The sequence below is a fragment of the Medicago sativa genome, chromosome 6 (genome assembly GCF_051527215.1).
Source record: "Medicago sativa cultivar Bolivia chromosome 6, Bolivia_mono, whole genome shotgun sequence".
NCBI lineage: Eukaryota > Viridiplantae > Streptophyta > Magnoliopsida > Fabales > Fabaceae > Medicago > Medicago sativa.
This window is the reverse complement of record NC_140754.1, coordinates 66,625,788-66,638,898: the sequence shown is the minus strand read 5'-3', so window position 1 is coordinate 66,638,898 and position 13,111 is coordinate 66,625,788. Positions and strand designations below refer to the sequence as shown.

The 13,111-nt window shown below is 33.2% G+C and overlaps 1 protein-coding gene across 1 annotated transcript; it reads right to left on the bottom strand.

Moving 5' to 3' along the window:
* Window positions 1-551: 551 nt before the first annotated feature.
* On the bottom strand, window positions 552-2,522 carry LOC146916457 (dehydration-responsive element-binding protein 1C-like). Its single transcript, XM_085718556.1, has 2 exons — window positions 1,628-2,522; window positions 552-1,209 (listed from the first exon to the last, which is right to left on the bottom strand). The coding sequence occupies exons 1-2, from the start codon at window positions 2,207-2,209 to the stop codon at window positions 1,183-1,185; spliced, it is 609 nt and encodes a 202-aa protein (XP_085574682.1). The 5' UTR covers window positions 2,210-2,522; the 3' UTR covers window positions 552-1,182.
* Between the last annotated feature and the right edge of the window lie 10,589 nt (window positions 2,523-13,111).

The following is a 13,111-nucleotide window of genomic DNA, read 5'->3' as shown; positions in this document are numbered from 1 at the left end:
TGTGCATTGGTGAACTTTGGTGATTTTTGTGAATACTCGAAAAAGGTGAATTGTATGCCTTGATTGATTGTACTTGCATACTCAAAATGATTTATGATGATGTTGAAGTTATTAAACATGTGAATTTAAATTATGCTATTTACTTTCATTGATTATGTTTAATTGTGAATTGTGGACTATCCCCCAGTGGTCATTTGGTTGGCCACCTACCTTATTCTTATGAATGGGTAGACGGCGTGCATGAGTAGTTGCCTTAGCTTGGTGAGTTGCTGGAGGTTAGCTTTGGAGCTACCTCATTTGCTTTTGGAGTCTTAGAGTCGGGATTCGATTTAGGGGTGTCTGTCTGTTTATTTGCCTTTTTGGCTTGGAGAGATTTTATTCACTTAGAATGTTGAATTGAGATTTCTTATTTGGTGATGTAGTATGATTATGTACAAGACTACTTGGATATGTTTTATTTAGCTATCGATGTGATCATATTATTATTCCACTGCAATGTTTGAGAAATTATTTATTCATGATGAACTTATAGAAGAAGTAGCAACTAAATCTTTTGCATAATTTGTATTATTTGCGTAATTTATCGCTTTAAGGGTTTAGGGTGTTACACAATACCTCCAAAACCTAAACTAAATCACGTTGCGATTTTCACACGACTTTTGCTGAACTTCAATCATCAATTTTGAATTTATTTCAACAACTTGTTACTGTTCCGGACCGACCATGAGGCTAATCCCATAGTGACAAGTGGGCAAAGCGTCCACCGACTTAAGGAACATCGCCTGAAAGACCACACCGACAGTCGTACGCCTTACCCCACTCGAACGCCCCCCTCCCCCACCCCACCCCCCACCCACGCATCAAGCACCATACACGTGCCAATATAAGGGTGACCTTGCTTCATCCTCAAGGTATGATTCACTTTCCCACACTTTCTTACACACACCTCTCATTTATCATACCGACTTGATCGTCGAGTGCTAACGTGTCTGCAGACACCTTTCATCCCACCGCAAGATCACTTCACCATCGCACCAGAGCACTATGCCATTACCATTGTCACCATCTATTCCCACCGGACGGATCAGTTACACTAACGGACTACTTTTGACCCGGGTAATGCTTTAACTTCATAACAAATCATCTTTTGTAGTGTAAACATATTTCAAGTCACAAGCCAAGTCATTGCAGCCGAAATTTTTTTAATACCTACAAAAGAGAAGAGAAGATTAAGAAGATAGACACTGATTTTAATTACATCCTTCAACTTAATTTAAGCTAATTAAGCCAAATGTCAAAAGTTGAAATCTAATGTAACCAAATGCCTTATTTTGTAGTATTAGATGAATGCGAAAGTAGAATATACACAAATATTTTGACATTATAAAATTATATTATTCTTTTATATTCACAAAAAGTAAATCTTCAAATTGAAGGAAAACAATAATTAAAACCTGGAACCGTAGAAATAAACGGTGTCTGTGTCCAAAATTGTGTAAAAACACATTTCTCTATCTAATATCCATACCAATCAAAAAAAGATTGTAGTATAGACATTTTCCATACTACAATCTAAAATAAAAAATGGAAACCAAACACTTCAACATTAGAAGTTCCATAGTGATACCTCCTCATATTGAAAGTCTTGTACTTCAAAATCTTCATACTCATGCTCCATACTATGTGTAGGGGACATTAGTGCCATATTCCTCCACAACTCTGGCATATTCAACACTTCCTCTACTTCTTCTTCGACTTCAACACAAAACATATTCAACAGTTCTTCCTCTTCTTCCACTGCAACGACAACAGCCACAACCGTGTCAATGTCACTAGTCATTAAAGTCTTGTCTGGTCTGAAAGCCTCGGCAGCTTCTGCAGCTGCCCTTTGAATGTCTTTTGCCTCAGCGGTGGCAGGAATAGGAAGCCTCCACGCCGAGTCTGCAAAGTTGAGACAGGCGTAGCGGCCCCTCAATGCAATTGCTGCAACGTCGTGTGCACGGGCAGCCATCTCGGCTGTTGCAAAAGTCCCTAGCCAAATCCTAGTCTTCTTATTCGGTTCCCTCATTTCACACACCCATTTATCTAAGTTCCTCTTCCTCACACCCCTATACACCGGGTGGCGAGTCTCCTTAAACTTCTTCCTCCCTGCTGGTTTCTTTGGGCAACTCGCCGCTAATCGCCCCTCCCCATTGTTATTAGCAAACATATCTATATGTTAGAGAAAGTAGGAAAAAGGTTTTGAGATGGATGGAGTGTGCTCAAGATAGAGTTGGTGTTAAGTGTTAAGAGAGTCAGGACTAAGGTGTTAATATATAGAGGGAAGCATGATTGGTTTCAATTGAACAAAAAATTAAGGTAACAGGCAAAGGGTGAGCATGTGTTTGTTTTGTTTGAATGATTTGGATATTTTAGAATTGTAACTGTGTAAGAAGCCAGGTGGTTGGCTATAGTTATTGTAAACTTTGTGATTGGTCATTAGTTATGATGAATTATTTTGAAAGAGAAAGAGAAATAAGAGAATAGAGACAGAGAGAGGAAGTGTGCTTGTGTTTAGTACGTTGACATCAATTAAAATATTACAATTTCATGCCATCAAAATATCTATTTTCTTGAAGGCATGTTATAAAAATATCTATTTTCTTGAGGCATGTTATGAAAATATCTTTAAAATGACCTACATGAAATAATGTTGTTAAAGGATTCAAAGGATCCCTCAAAAAAAAAAAAAAAAAAAAAGGATTCAAAGGAATATACTACTATTTTTGGGGCTCTGAAGTTCCCAACTTTTGTCTCATGATACGCCACTACGACCATGAAGATGTATATAATGCTCATAAATTGCCTTCTTACAAAGAATTTAAAAAAAAAATGTGAAATTCTTGATAAAGACCAAATATGAATTTAGAAAATTGCTACTCAAAGAAGGGTTATACGTACTCTTTAGAAATAGAAATTTTGAAACTTGAAAAATAATTGAACTCTTGAAGATTCTTATGAAAAATCACCAAAAGAAGATCGATGAACCAGATTTGCTTGTCATTTGGATCCGGGTTGTCTCAATCATTAGTCCGGTAAAGCTCTTTATTTAATATACATGTATATATGTTATTACTAGTAACTAGCAACAGGCCCGTGCTAAGCACGGGCCCGTGCTCCGCACGGACTATTTCTTAAATCGTGATTTATGCGTCACAACGCAGTTACAATATTATTTACATTGAGAATTAAGAAAAAAAAATTAATGATAAAGATGAAGATAATAATAAAATCATTGAAATAGTTATTATTAAATATTATAAAGTGGTAGACTAAAAATATGTAAAAATATTATAAATGATAAAATCACAATAATGATAGCGGGGACGTTAATAAGCCCCGTGATTTTTATATATCATTGAAAAATATTTGTAATTTTTTTAGCATTTTTTTAATTTTTATATGAATTTATAAACAATAAATATGTATATCGTGCAAGATTGTTATATCAAATTCTAATTAGTATATTATAATTACTCCCACTATTATTTAGAAGATACAATTAGGCATGGCAATGAGGCGGGTGGGGACAAGTTTTACCTTCCCTGTCCCCATACCCCACTACCATATATTTACCCGCTACCCTACCTATATCCAAAGGGGATAAGAAATCGAATCTCATCTCCGTCTCTAACGGGTTCGGGTATCCCCACCCCATCCCCGCAATGGATAATATTCTTTTAATAAAATAGAGGTATTTTCTACCTCACACACAATGTTGCAATGCGTTATCTTGCAAAGAATGACGACGATAGTCGATAGATCATGACTATGGTGATGCAGAATAGAGAGAACTATGAGAAGTGAGTGTCATCTGATAGACTGAGACTCTGATTGTGTAACTGAAATGATTTATGGTTTGAGTTTGTTTTTATATAAAAGGGGGCAATAAAATGATTTTCTACATTCAGGACAAGTTTGGGTATGAGTTCAGGGTGGGTATACATATATCCCCGTTACTCATCCCGTACCCGTATTTTGAAATCGGGGAAAACTCAAACTGAGTCAAAGCTGGGAAAAACCCGTCAAATTGAGTTTAGTTCGGATGAGTACTCGCGGGTATGAGTTTTGTTGCCATGCCTAGATACAATACATAAAAAAAAAATTAATTTAACTAATTATTATGTGACTGATTATTGTCCCATGTATGATTTGTACAACAATATTGGTTAATGTCTAATTAATTAGAGAGTAATGTTTGTCTTGTGTTTTTTTTATAGTCATTCTTTGAAAGGATATAATGATTAATAATGAATAACGATTAAAAATAATAATTTTATAATATGACATTAAGATAAACCAAAAAATGTATGAAAATCATTTATACAATAGAAATAATCTTGAAGATGTGTAAATTTATGTAAAGTAGTTGTATTTCTCATAATAAATACTAACCCGTGTATAATTTATAAATGAGAAAGATTTTTTAACTCTCTCAAAGTTATCTTATTTGTGATCATTCAATTGGATATAATTGATTAAATTTAGATGTAAAAATATGTATAAATGAGAAATAGTCCTATGCTTTTTTTTTTGTCAAAAATAATTCTTGTGCTTTTTTCTTTTTTATTTACTATTTTTTTTCCCGTGTTTTTTTAAGTATTGGTTTAAAATGTTTTCCTATATTTTTTATATTATTCATAAGTGAAATGTATTTATTAATGTTTTTTATTAGAAACACATGATGAGATAAAATCACATGTGCGTCATAAAGTTTATTTTTAGTAAATGTAAATTAAATATATGACAAATTTGTTACGAATTAAAAAAAAACGACATTCAATAATTTATAGATTTTTTTATCATGATAAAAACCACCTCTTTAAAAAAAATTAGGACCCGTTTTGTTACAAATTAAAATAAAAGTGATTTTGATATCTATTAATTAAGAGAATTTATAAAAATAAATCATGATTTATTTTGTTTGGTTATTGTAACTAAAATCACATGTTTTTGTTACAAAATTAACTATAAAAAAATGGTTTTTTTTTGTTACAAAATTATATGAACTTTAATAATTAGAGAAATATTAACTTTAATAATTAGAGAAAGATAATAGATTGTAAATTGTTTTTAACTCTTTAGATATTTAGAAGTTGAATTATAGAAAAATTTATTTTGATTGGGATTAAGATTAAGTTTGTTTGTTCTTTAAAAATAGATTAAGTTAGAGTGTTATCAAGTGAGTTTGTTTTAATTTGTTTTTAAGAGAGAAAATATAGGGGGAGGTTGAATCAAAAGACACAAAAGGATATAATTTTAATGACGACTCAAAAAATTAAGAAGGGGTAAGATTGTATTTTTGGTATACATTAAGTTTCATAATTAGAGAATAGATATTAGGAAATAAAAGATTAAGTTTGTTTGTTTTATAAAAAAAAGATTAAGTTAGTGTATTTTATCGAGTGAGTTTGTTTTAATTTGTTTTTAAAAGAGAAAAAATAGAGGGAGATTGAAACAAAAGACACAAAAGGATATAATTTTGATGACGTGTCAAAAAATTAAGAAGGGGTAAGATTGTATTTTTGGTAGACATTAAGTTTCATAATTAGAGAATAGACTTTTAGGTTTTTGTTAAGAAAACCCTATTGAAAGTGCCAAATTTCTAATACTATCAACTTCATAAGTAATAGATGTTTTATTGAAATTAGGTAAAGTTAGTGACAAACATAAAATAAAAAGTGAAGTTGAATGTTCATCAACTTGTGAACTTGAAATTTTTTAGATTTTGGTAGGCATAACTATTTTGTATAAGATACTATTTGCAGTAAATTCAATTAGTAAAAAATTTCAATCAAAGAATAGTGTATCAATGTTGTTGTAAAACAATTGAATAACCTAATTACATTTTTTTTTTAATATAGGAAAATAGGTTTTGAAACAGCTCTAAAAGAAATTGCTTTTTAAAGAAATTGCTTTTGAAGTGGATATACAACCAAATTCTTACACAACAAAAAAAAAAATTATACAAAGAAACAATTTAACGTGATCATTGGTAATGAAGTTATAAAATCTTATGAAGAACCATTTTAAATAGATTATTTCTTATACATATTAGATAAAACAATTACTTGATTTCAAAATAGGTTTAAACAATTTAAAATGTTCATAGAATAATGTTAACAATTCTTGTACTTGTTGCTTCTTGAGAACGTAGTTTTTCAAAATTAAAATTTATAAAATCTTATCTAAAATCCGCAATGTCTCAATAAAAATGTAATTGATTTACTTTATTATCAATTGAAAAAGAAATGTTAAACGAAATTCATCTTGATAATTTAATAAACGATTTTATATCTTAAAAAGTCTGAAAAATAAAGATTACATTGAGAAAAACATTAACTTTAAAAAGACCTCATTCTTAAATTTCACTTTAGGCTCCAATAATGGTTAAGACGATACCCTGACTTAAATGATCATGAATATGGAGCAAGTTAATTAGCCAGAATTCTTGGTGAATAACATGGAGAATTCTAGTCAACAACCTCCAAGAGGTCCCAAATATGGTTTCTACAATTGGAAGTATCTTAAATTTCTTCGATATCAAGTGTCGAAGTAACCTCATAAGTTGTGCCAACAACAACAAATAGACTCAACCTATGGAGTCTTTCAAAGATGAATAGACAAGTAGTTCTCTAGGAGCCATGTTGTTTTGCCCACAAATAAGAAAGTTAAAAGTTGAATAGATAAGGATTAGTAGTAGTAGTGTGTGTATGTCTGTGTGTGTGTGTGTCTATATATATATATATATATATATATATATATATATATATATATATATATATATATATATATATATATATATATATATATATATATATATATATACACTACCTCCGGTCCTATTTATAAGAGAAATTTTGGTCAACAAAAGTTAATGTATCTGGTTAAAAAATAGGACCAAATACATTCACTTTTGTTGACCCAAATTTCTCTTATAAATAGGACCGGAGGGAGTATAATTTAGAGAATAAAGGGGTTCGGAAGAAGATAAAAATTAATATAAAGAAACTAAGAGAGAAGTAGGAGAGCAAACAGACTGTTGTTTGTTGTTAAGAAAGGTTTAAATAAAATGCAAAAATCTTGAACATAAATAAAGTGGATGCTTAGCCTTCCATAAAATTGAGTAATAATAAATCAAAGCATAAACAAAGGAAAAAAAGAACAGAACGCGGAAGAGCCGAACTGATCTACTCAAAGAAAGAAGACAAATGTAACCAATTGAGATTGTATTAGATTGATAAAAAATTAAAGAAAGCTTACAAAGGAGAAACCAGAAGCTCAGATTCTCTCTTTAAAACTCTAAACTTGTGATAAAAAAGGGTGTCTTATAACATGGAATGACATTCCTCTAAATAGGAAATATAAGAGTTATTGTTTCTACAGTTCGGGTAAAAAACCAGAACTATTTCAACAGTGAACGGTTTTCTGTTTTTTGCGAAAATAAAAAATTATAAATATTGCTACAGTAAAAAGTTGCAACTGTAACTACGATACAAAGTGATAAATTATTGATTTTTGTAATGATGATTTGTGCAGAGTCATCTTCAGTCATCTGCTAATTTGATTGGTGAATAGATTTCGAAACAGTCATCTTCATATCAACATGAATTTGTTGTAGATGATGAGGAGGAGGAAGGTAGATCTTGGTTTTGCTTCCTCTTTTTGTTTTCTTTGTCTTGTTACAAGAGATTATAGATACCTTGTAGATTTTGTACAAAGTCATCCTCAGATGACGCGGCTGCTGGGGCAATCGTAATCCTTGCTCTTTAATTGAGAAATTTGCAAGTTTCAAGATCTGCAACCTGCAAAAAATTTGAATTAGTTTTAAACCATAAGGTGACCCATTGCTTTTTGAGGTATCAAAAATGGGGCCACCACTTTACAAAACCTTGTTTTTGAGGCATTGGCAAAATATTTGGGTTTAAGTTTTGCACGTATTTGTATTGCAATGAAAATATCCGTGTAAAAGAGAATTTGATGAAGAAATTTAGTTTTATTGGAAAATTGTCTAGGTCTCTGTTGAACCGATACCCTTCTTGGAATTCGGAAGGAAAATTTGATGAGTTGGTCCAAAGTAGTCCCACCATTGAAGGAACCAATTTGGAAATGTATAGTTAATCTCATGTTTGAAGTATATCAACCAAGAATGTTTGTCGGCTTTATTTTGTTTCCAGAAGATATGTGTCCATGATGGAACATAATCCCAATAATTGTAGCCGATCGGATCAAAGGTTTGAGAAATCTATTTGATTTTGTTTGGATTTTGCCCAAAAGATGTGGACGTGAGAATTTTTAGAATTTGGATAGTTGAGTGTGTAATGTTTGATGAATCTTTAGCATCTTTATAATGTTTGATGGAAATTGAGGCTGAATCTAACATGCTAAATTCATAAAATTGTTGTGTTTTATTAAAGGCTATAGGTTGGTGGTGCAATCCTGGTGGAAAAATCTTGGAATAAACTTTGTTTGGGTTTTTATCCCATAATTCAGGTTCCATTTGAATAATAGGTAGGAACTTGGATTTTGGAGTGTATTGAAACTGGGTAGTTTGGTTGTTATGGAATTGTGGGTGGCTTGTCCCTTCTTGAATTTGATTAGTTAGGGTTCTTGGGTTGACTTGCAATGTTTTACTTTTGAGGTTTTTTATGATGAGGTTTAAGGACATTTGTTCCTCTTCTTCATCGGCAATATCTGGCCAAGTCTTGTTGGGGAGACTAACTAAACCTTGTTCTTGGAAAGCTAAAAGAGTTTGGATTAGGATAACATAGTCTGCTCTGGTTTGTTTTGATGCTTCAATGGAGATTTTTTCAATGGAGGTTTGATTTTGAATTTTTTGGGTAGATGACCCAATAGAAGGGTTTTGGGTGGATGACCCTGATTGTCTTGTTTGTCTTGTCATTAGTTCTACCATTACTAAATTTGTTGAAGTCCTACCACCTCGAGAGGAGGTGAGTTTCGCTGCTTTGGGCATCCTACTATTTACCTTGTAAATATTTGCAAGTGATGCAAATCGGCAAAGCAAGAATATCCAAAGATTAGTAACGAGCTTAGGAAGATCAAGAATGAAGATTCAAGAGGCCTTAGAAGACTTTACAGAGGGAGGAATTATGTTCCCAGGTCCCAAGACAACTTATTTGGAAGCAAACACCCAAAACGACGGAAAAACAGAGAAAAAGGGTCCGGTATGCACTCACATGCGCCTAGGGCATGGTGAGTTCTACACTCACATGCACCTAGGGCATGTAGTGTGCGCCCTGTGCACTGAAAAAGTGCGGGGCAAAAACGTCTTTTTCCTGCTTTTTTTGGGTAAATCCCGCGTTTTCTGCCCAAACTCAGGTGGAAACTCTCCCCATAAATATCGCCTTCCTCATTCATAATTTCTCGTTTAGAACTGGAGCTGTTCAAGAGGAAGGTGATTCTACGAGCGTTAGGAGGAGCTTTTCTATCTTCTCCTTGTTTTTATAGGTATGTTTTTATCTTTTAGTAATTTGTCTTTAGTTACCATGTGTAACTAAATCTTATTAGGTTATGGTTCTAAGATGAACCTCTATTTGTTTTGTTGAATAATTATTTAATTTAATGTCGTTTATTTATTTATTTTATGCTCGCTATTAAGTTTTATTAGGTTAGATTTATTTGTATTGCAGTGCAACCCTAGTTTAGGCACTTAGGTTGTGACGAGACCTAATATTGATGTTTATATCTTGATATTTATATCTTGATATTTATATATGTCTATCTAGGAAGTAATTTGTTAAGAAACTAGACGAAATAACTAAAGCGCGTAAACCCTAGCAGTAAGTTAGGAGGTGACATTACTAATATTGAGTAAAATCTGCTGAACCTAGGATGTACCGTTAATTCTTAATCTGGGAAATAAGTACTATAAGATTAAAACTAAACCTAGTAGAATCATTCTCCTAAACCCTTGTTAAGGTAGACACTGATAGGGTTTCGCCTTTGTAGAACTATCAAGAGAGAGGGAGAGTGTGTTATGAGATGCCTAAGATTCATTGAAGGCAAACCCCTTTAGGAACATGAGCCTTCATTGCCTTTGAAAATTTAGGAATGCCAATATAAAGTATATGTTTCAATTACCTTTGAGGGAGTAAGACCCCACACGTAAGGATCACCGTGTGACCAGTAGGTGCAACTCAACATTGGAGGGATAAACCTAAATAAACTGAGATAGTAAGGCCCCACACGTAAAGATCACTGTGCGATCAACATGTGCAACTTGACGAACTGACTAGGTTAGAACGTCCCAACGACATCATCACTTGTATAGTGTACTTAAGATAAATAAATGTGGTATGAATGTTACTTAATTCCAACAAATAAATAGGGGGATTTGAAGAATCCTAACTACTGCTTACTTTTCCGCAACCAAAACAGGTAACTTGCTTTGTCGAAAATTGATTAAAATTGAAATCTCTATCCTTCAACTTTTTTATTTTAATTTGGTTAAACCAAATAAGTAATGCGAAATTTTTGGACGAAACGACAATCCCTGTGGGTATGATACTCTACTTACACTTTATTACTTGGTAAACGATTTGGTACACTTTCCTAATCCGGCCACCAATACCCTTAGATGAAAAGATTCTCCCCCTTACCTCGAATTCTCCGAAAAATGCAGCTTTTGGTTCAACACTCCTTAGCTAGGGTTTGCCTCCTTTCCTATCCTCTTCTCTCTAATTCTCAAGTGCAGCAATAATAATGTTTCTAACTTTCTATTCTACTATTTATACTAGGGAATTGGGCTAATCCACCTATTATTATTTTTTCTCCTCCCCTTATCATAATTTTACTCCCCAGCTCTCCCACTTAGTTTATTACTTATATTCTCACCTCTCATCACTACGTTTTATTATTTTAATCTTCTCCTCATCATTTCGATTCGCAAAAATATTAATAACCACCAAAACTCTATTTTTCTCAACAATGACGTATTATTTTTCAAGTTCAATTCCTAGTCACCGCAATAATAATTAAGATGTTATTTATAACATATACCATTACGAATAATTTTATTAAACATTATCGAGTAATTGATACCAATAATAACATTAATACTATTATATTCCAATAATAGTACTGATATCGTCTAATAATAATATGAACAATTTAATATTAAAATAAAAATCGGGGTGTTACAGCTATCACAAGTATGTTTAAAATTATAGATTAAATTACAAAGGTTCCTTGAATTTACAAATCAACTTTATTCTAAGCTTCTAATCTTCAAGCTCTCTTGAATTTGGATGAATCTCAAGGTCTTTTGATTCACACAAGCATGCAATCCTTTGATATTATTTCCCTAGAAATCTTCTTTGCTATGACCTCGCTTTGCTTGCCTTCAACCGTAACGGTTTGAGAAACAATCCCGACAATTACCTTTGTAGGTGAAAAGTACCTCCTTTTATTTTAGATCCTTAATGCTCCACAAGGATCCCTTAATGAAAGAAGTTATATAATTTTTTTTTTAAACTGATGCAAAAGCATCAAACCATTAGATTAAAACAAAAAAGAGTACAAAAAAGAAAAGGGGGACTAGACCAAAAACTTTTCAAAAGGTAGTAAATCTAAAGTTGGGCATACCCAACCTATTCCTAATGTACTCTCCTCTAATGGAGTCATGCAAACTATCAGACCAAAACAAGTCAGGTGAAGTTGATGTAAGACCCATATTAGCAAGGCTGTCAGCACAAGCATTGCCCTCTCTATAAACATGAGACACCACAAATCTCATCTGTCTGATTCTAACTAAACAATTAAGCCACCTATTTCTTAAAACCCAAGGAACCAAGGAAATATATTTGAAAGCCATAATAACCAATTGTGAGTCTGTTTCCAACCAAAAATTCCATAAACCATTCATGTGAGCAATCACAATGGCAGTCATAGCAGCTACTAGCTCAGCAAATAGAGCATCATGCTCCCCCAGAGATTGAGTGAAACAACCAATGCAAATGCTATCCGAGTTTCTGAAGATGCCTCCTGCAGCTGCTCTGATTGGATTCTTTGTAGCTGCACCATCAGTGTTGGCTTTAATCCAAAATGACAAAGGAGGTGTCTAAATTACTTCTTTGATGATGGGAGCCCTCGGGGGTTTAATGTTAACATTAAAAGCATTGAGAATCATAAATTCCCGCATATCCCCTCTATAGACTTCATCTGTAAGATTACCTATTATGGCAGTTTGAGCAATAATAATGTTAAGAGCAGGCTTCCAGTGCATTTGTGTGTCTTTAAATCTCACATGGTTCCTTCTAAGCCATATAGTGTAAAGGATGTTGAACATGGAGGCTTTCAAAACGGTCCTGCACTGCGGAGACCAGTTTCTATCCAAAATTTTCAAAAAGTCCAGACACGTGATGAATTGCATGTTTATGTTTAAAACAGAGAACAACCAGTTCTACAAATGCATAGCAAAAGGACACTCAAAAAACAAGTGGAAAGTAGTTTCACCCTGAAGAAAACAAGATGAGCACAAAGATGGGAACTGAAACCCTCTTGACAGAAGGTTTTCATCAGTTGGAACCTTATTATGCATGATCTGCCAAACCAAGAGAGATTTGGTTGGAGGAATATCAGGACACCACGACTCTTTGGCCCATTTTATCTTCTGACCAACCCCGTATTTGAACTCATAAGCTTGTTTGAAAAATAAATCTCCATTATTGCTAGGAAGCCAGATTCTCTTGTCTTCGGTGGCTTCAAAAGGAATTGCTACTTGTTCGGCCAGTAATTTGACTTGAGGGAAGAAATTGAGAACTGAGAAAGGGACATTCCACTGACCACTGAAAATGAAGTCTTTGACTTTAGCAGTTAAGTTTCCGTGCAGATGGGGAGGAATATTTAACTGAGAGGCTATAGAGACACCGCACCAATTGTCAAGCCAGAAGTTTATGTCTTCACCATTACCAAGCTGCCAGCCACAATTAGTTTGGACATTTGAGAACTTATTCTTGATGCTGCTCCAAATAGAGGAGAAAATGTGGTGGGAAATCACTCTTCTGCCTCTAATGACCTTACTTCTTAGTAAAAGAGCCCAATCTTCCTTGGA

Coding starts and splice junctions, on each gene's coding strand:
- LOC146916457 (XM_085718556.1), bottom strand. CDS start 2,209: ATGTTTGCTAATAACAATGGGGAGGGGCGATTAGCGGCGAGTTGCCCA. Junction 1,210..1,627: donor AAGACTTTCAATATGAGGAG/GTATCACTATGG, acceptor TCTCTTTTGTAG/GTATTAAAAAAATTTCGGCT.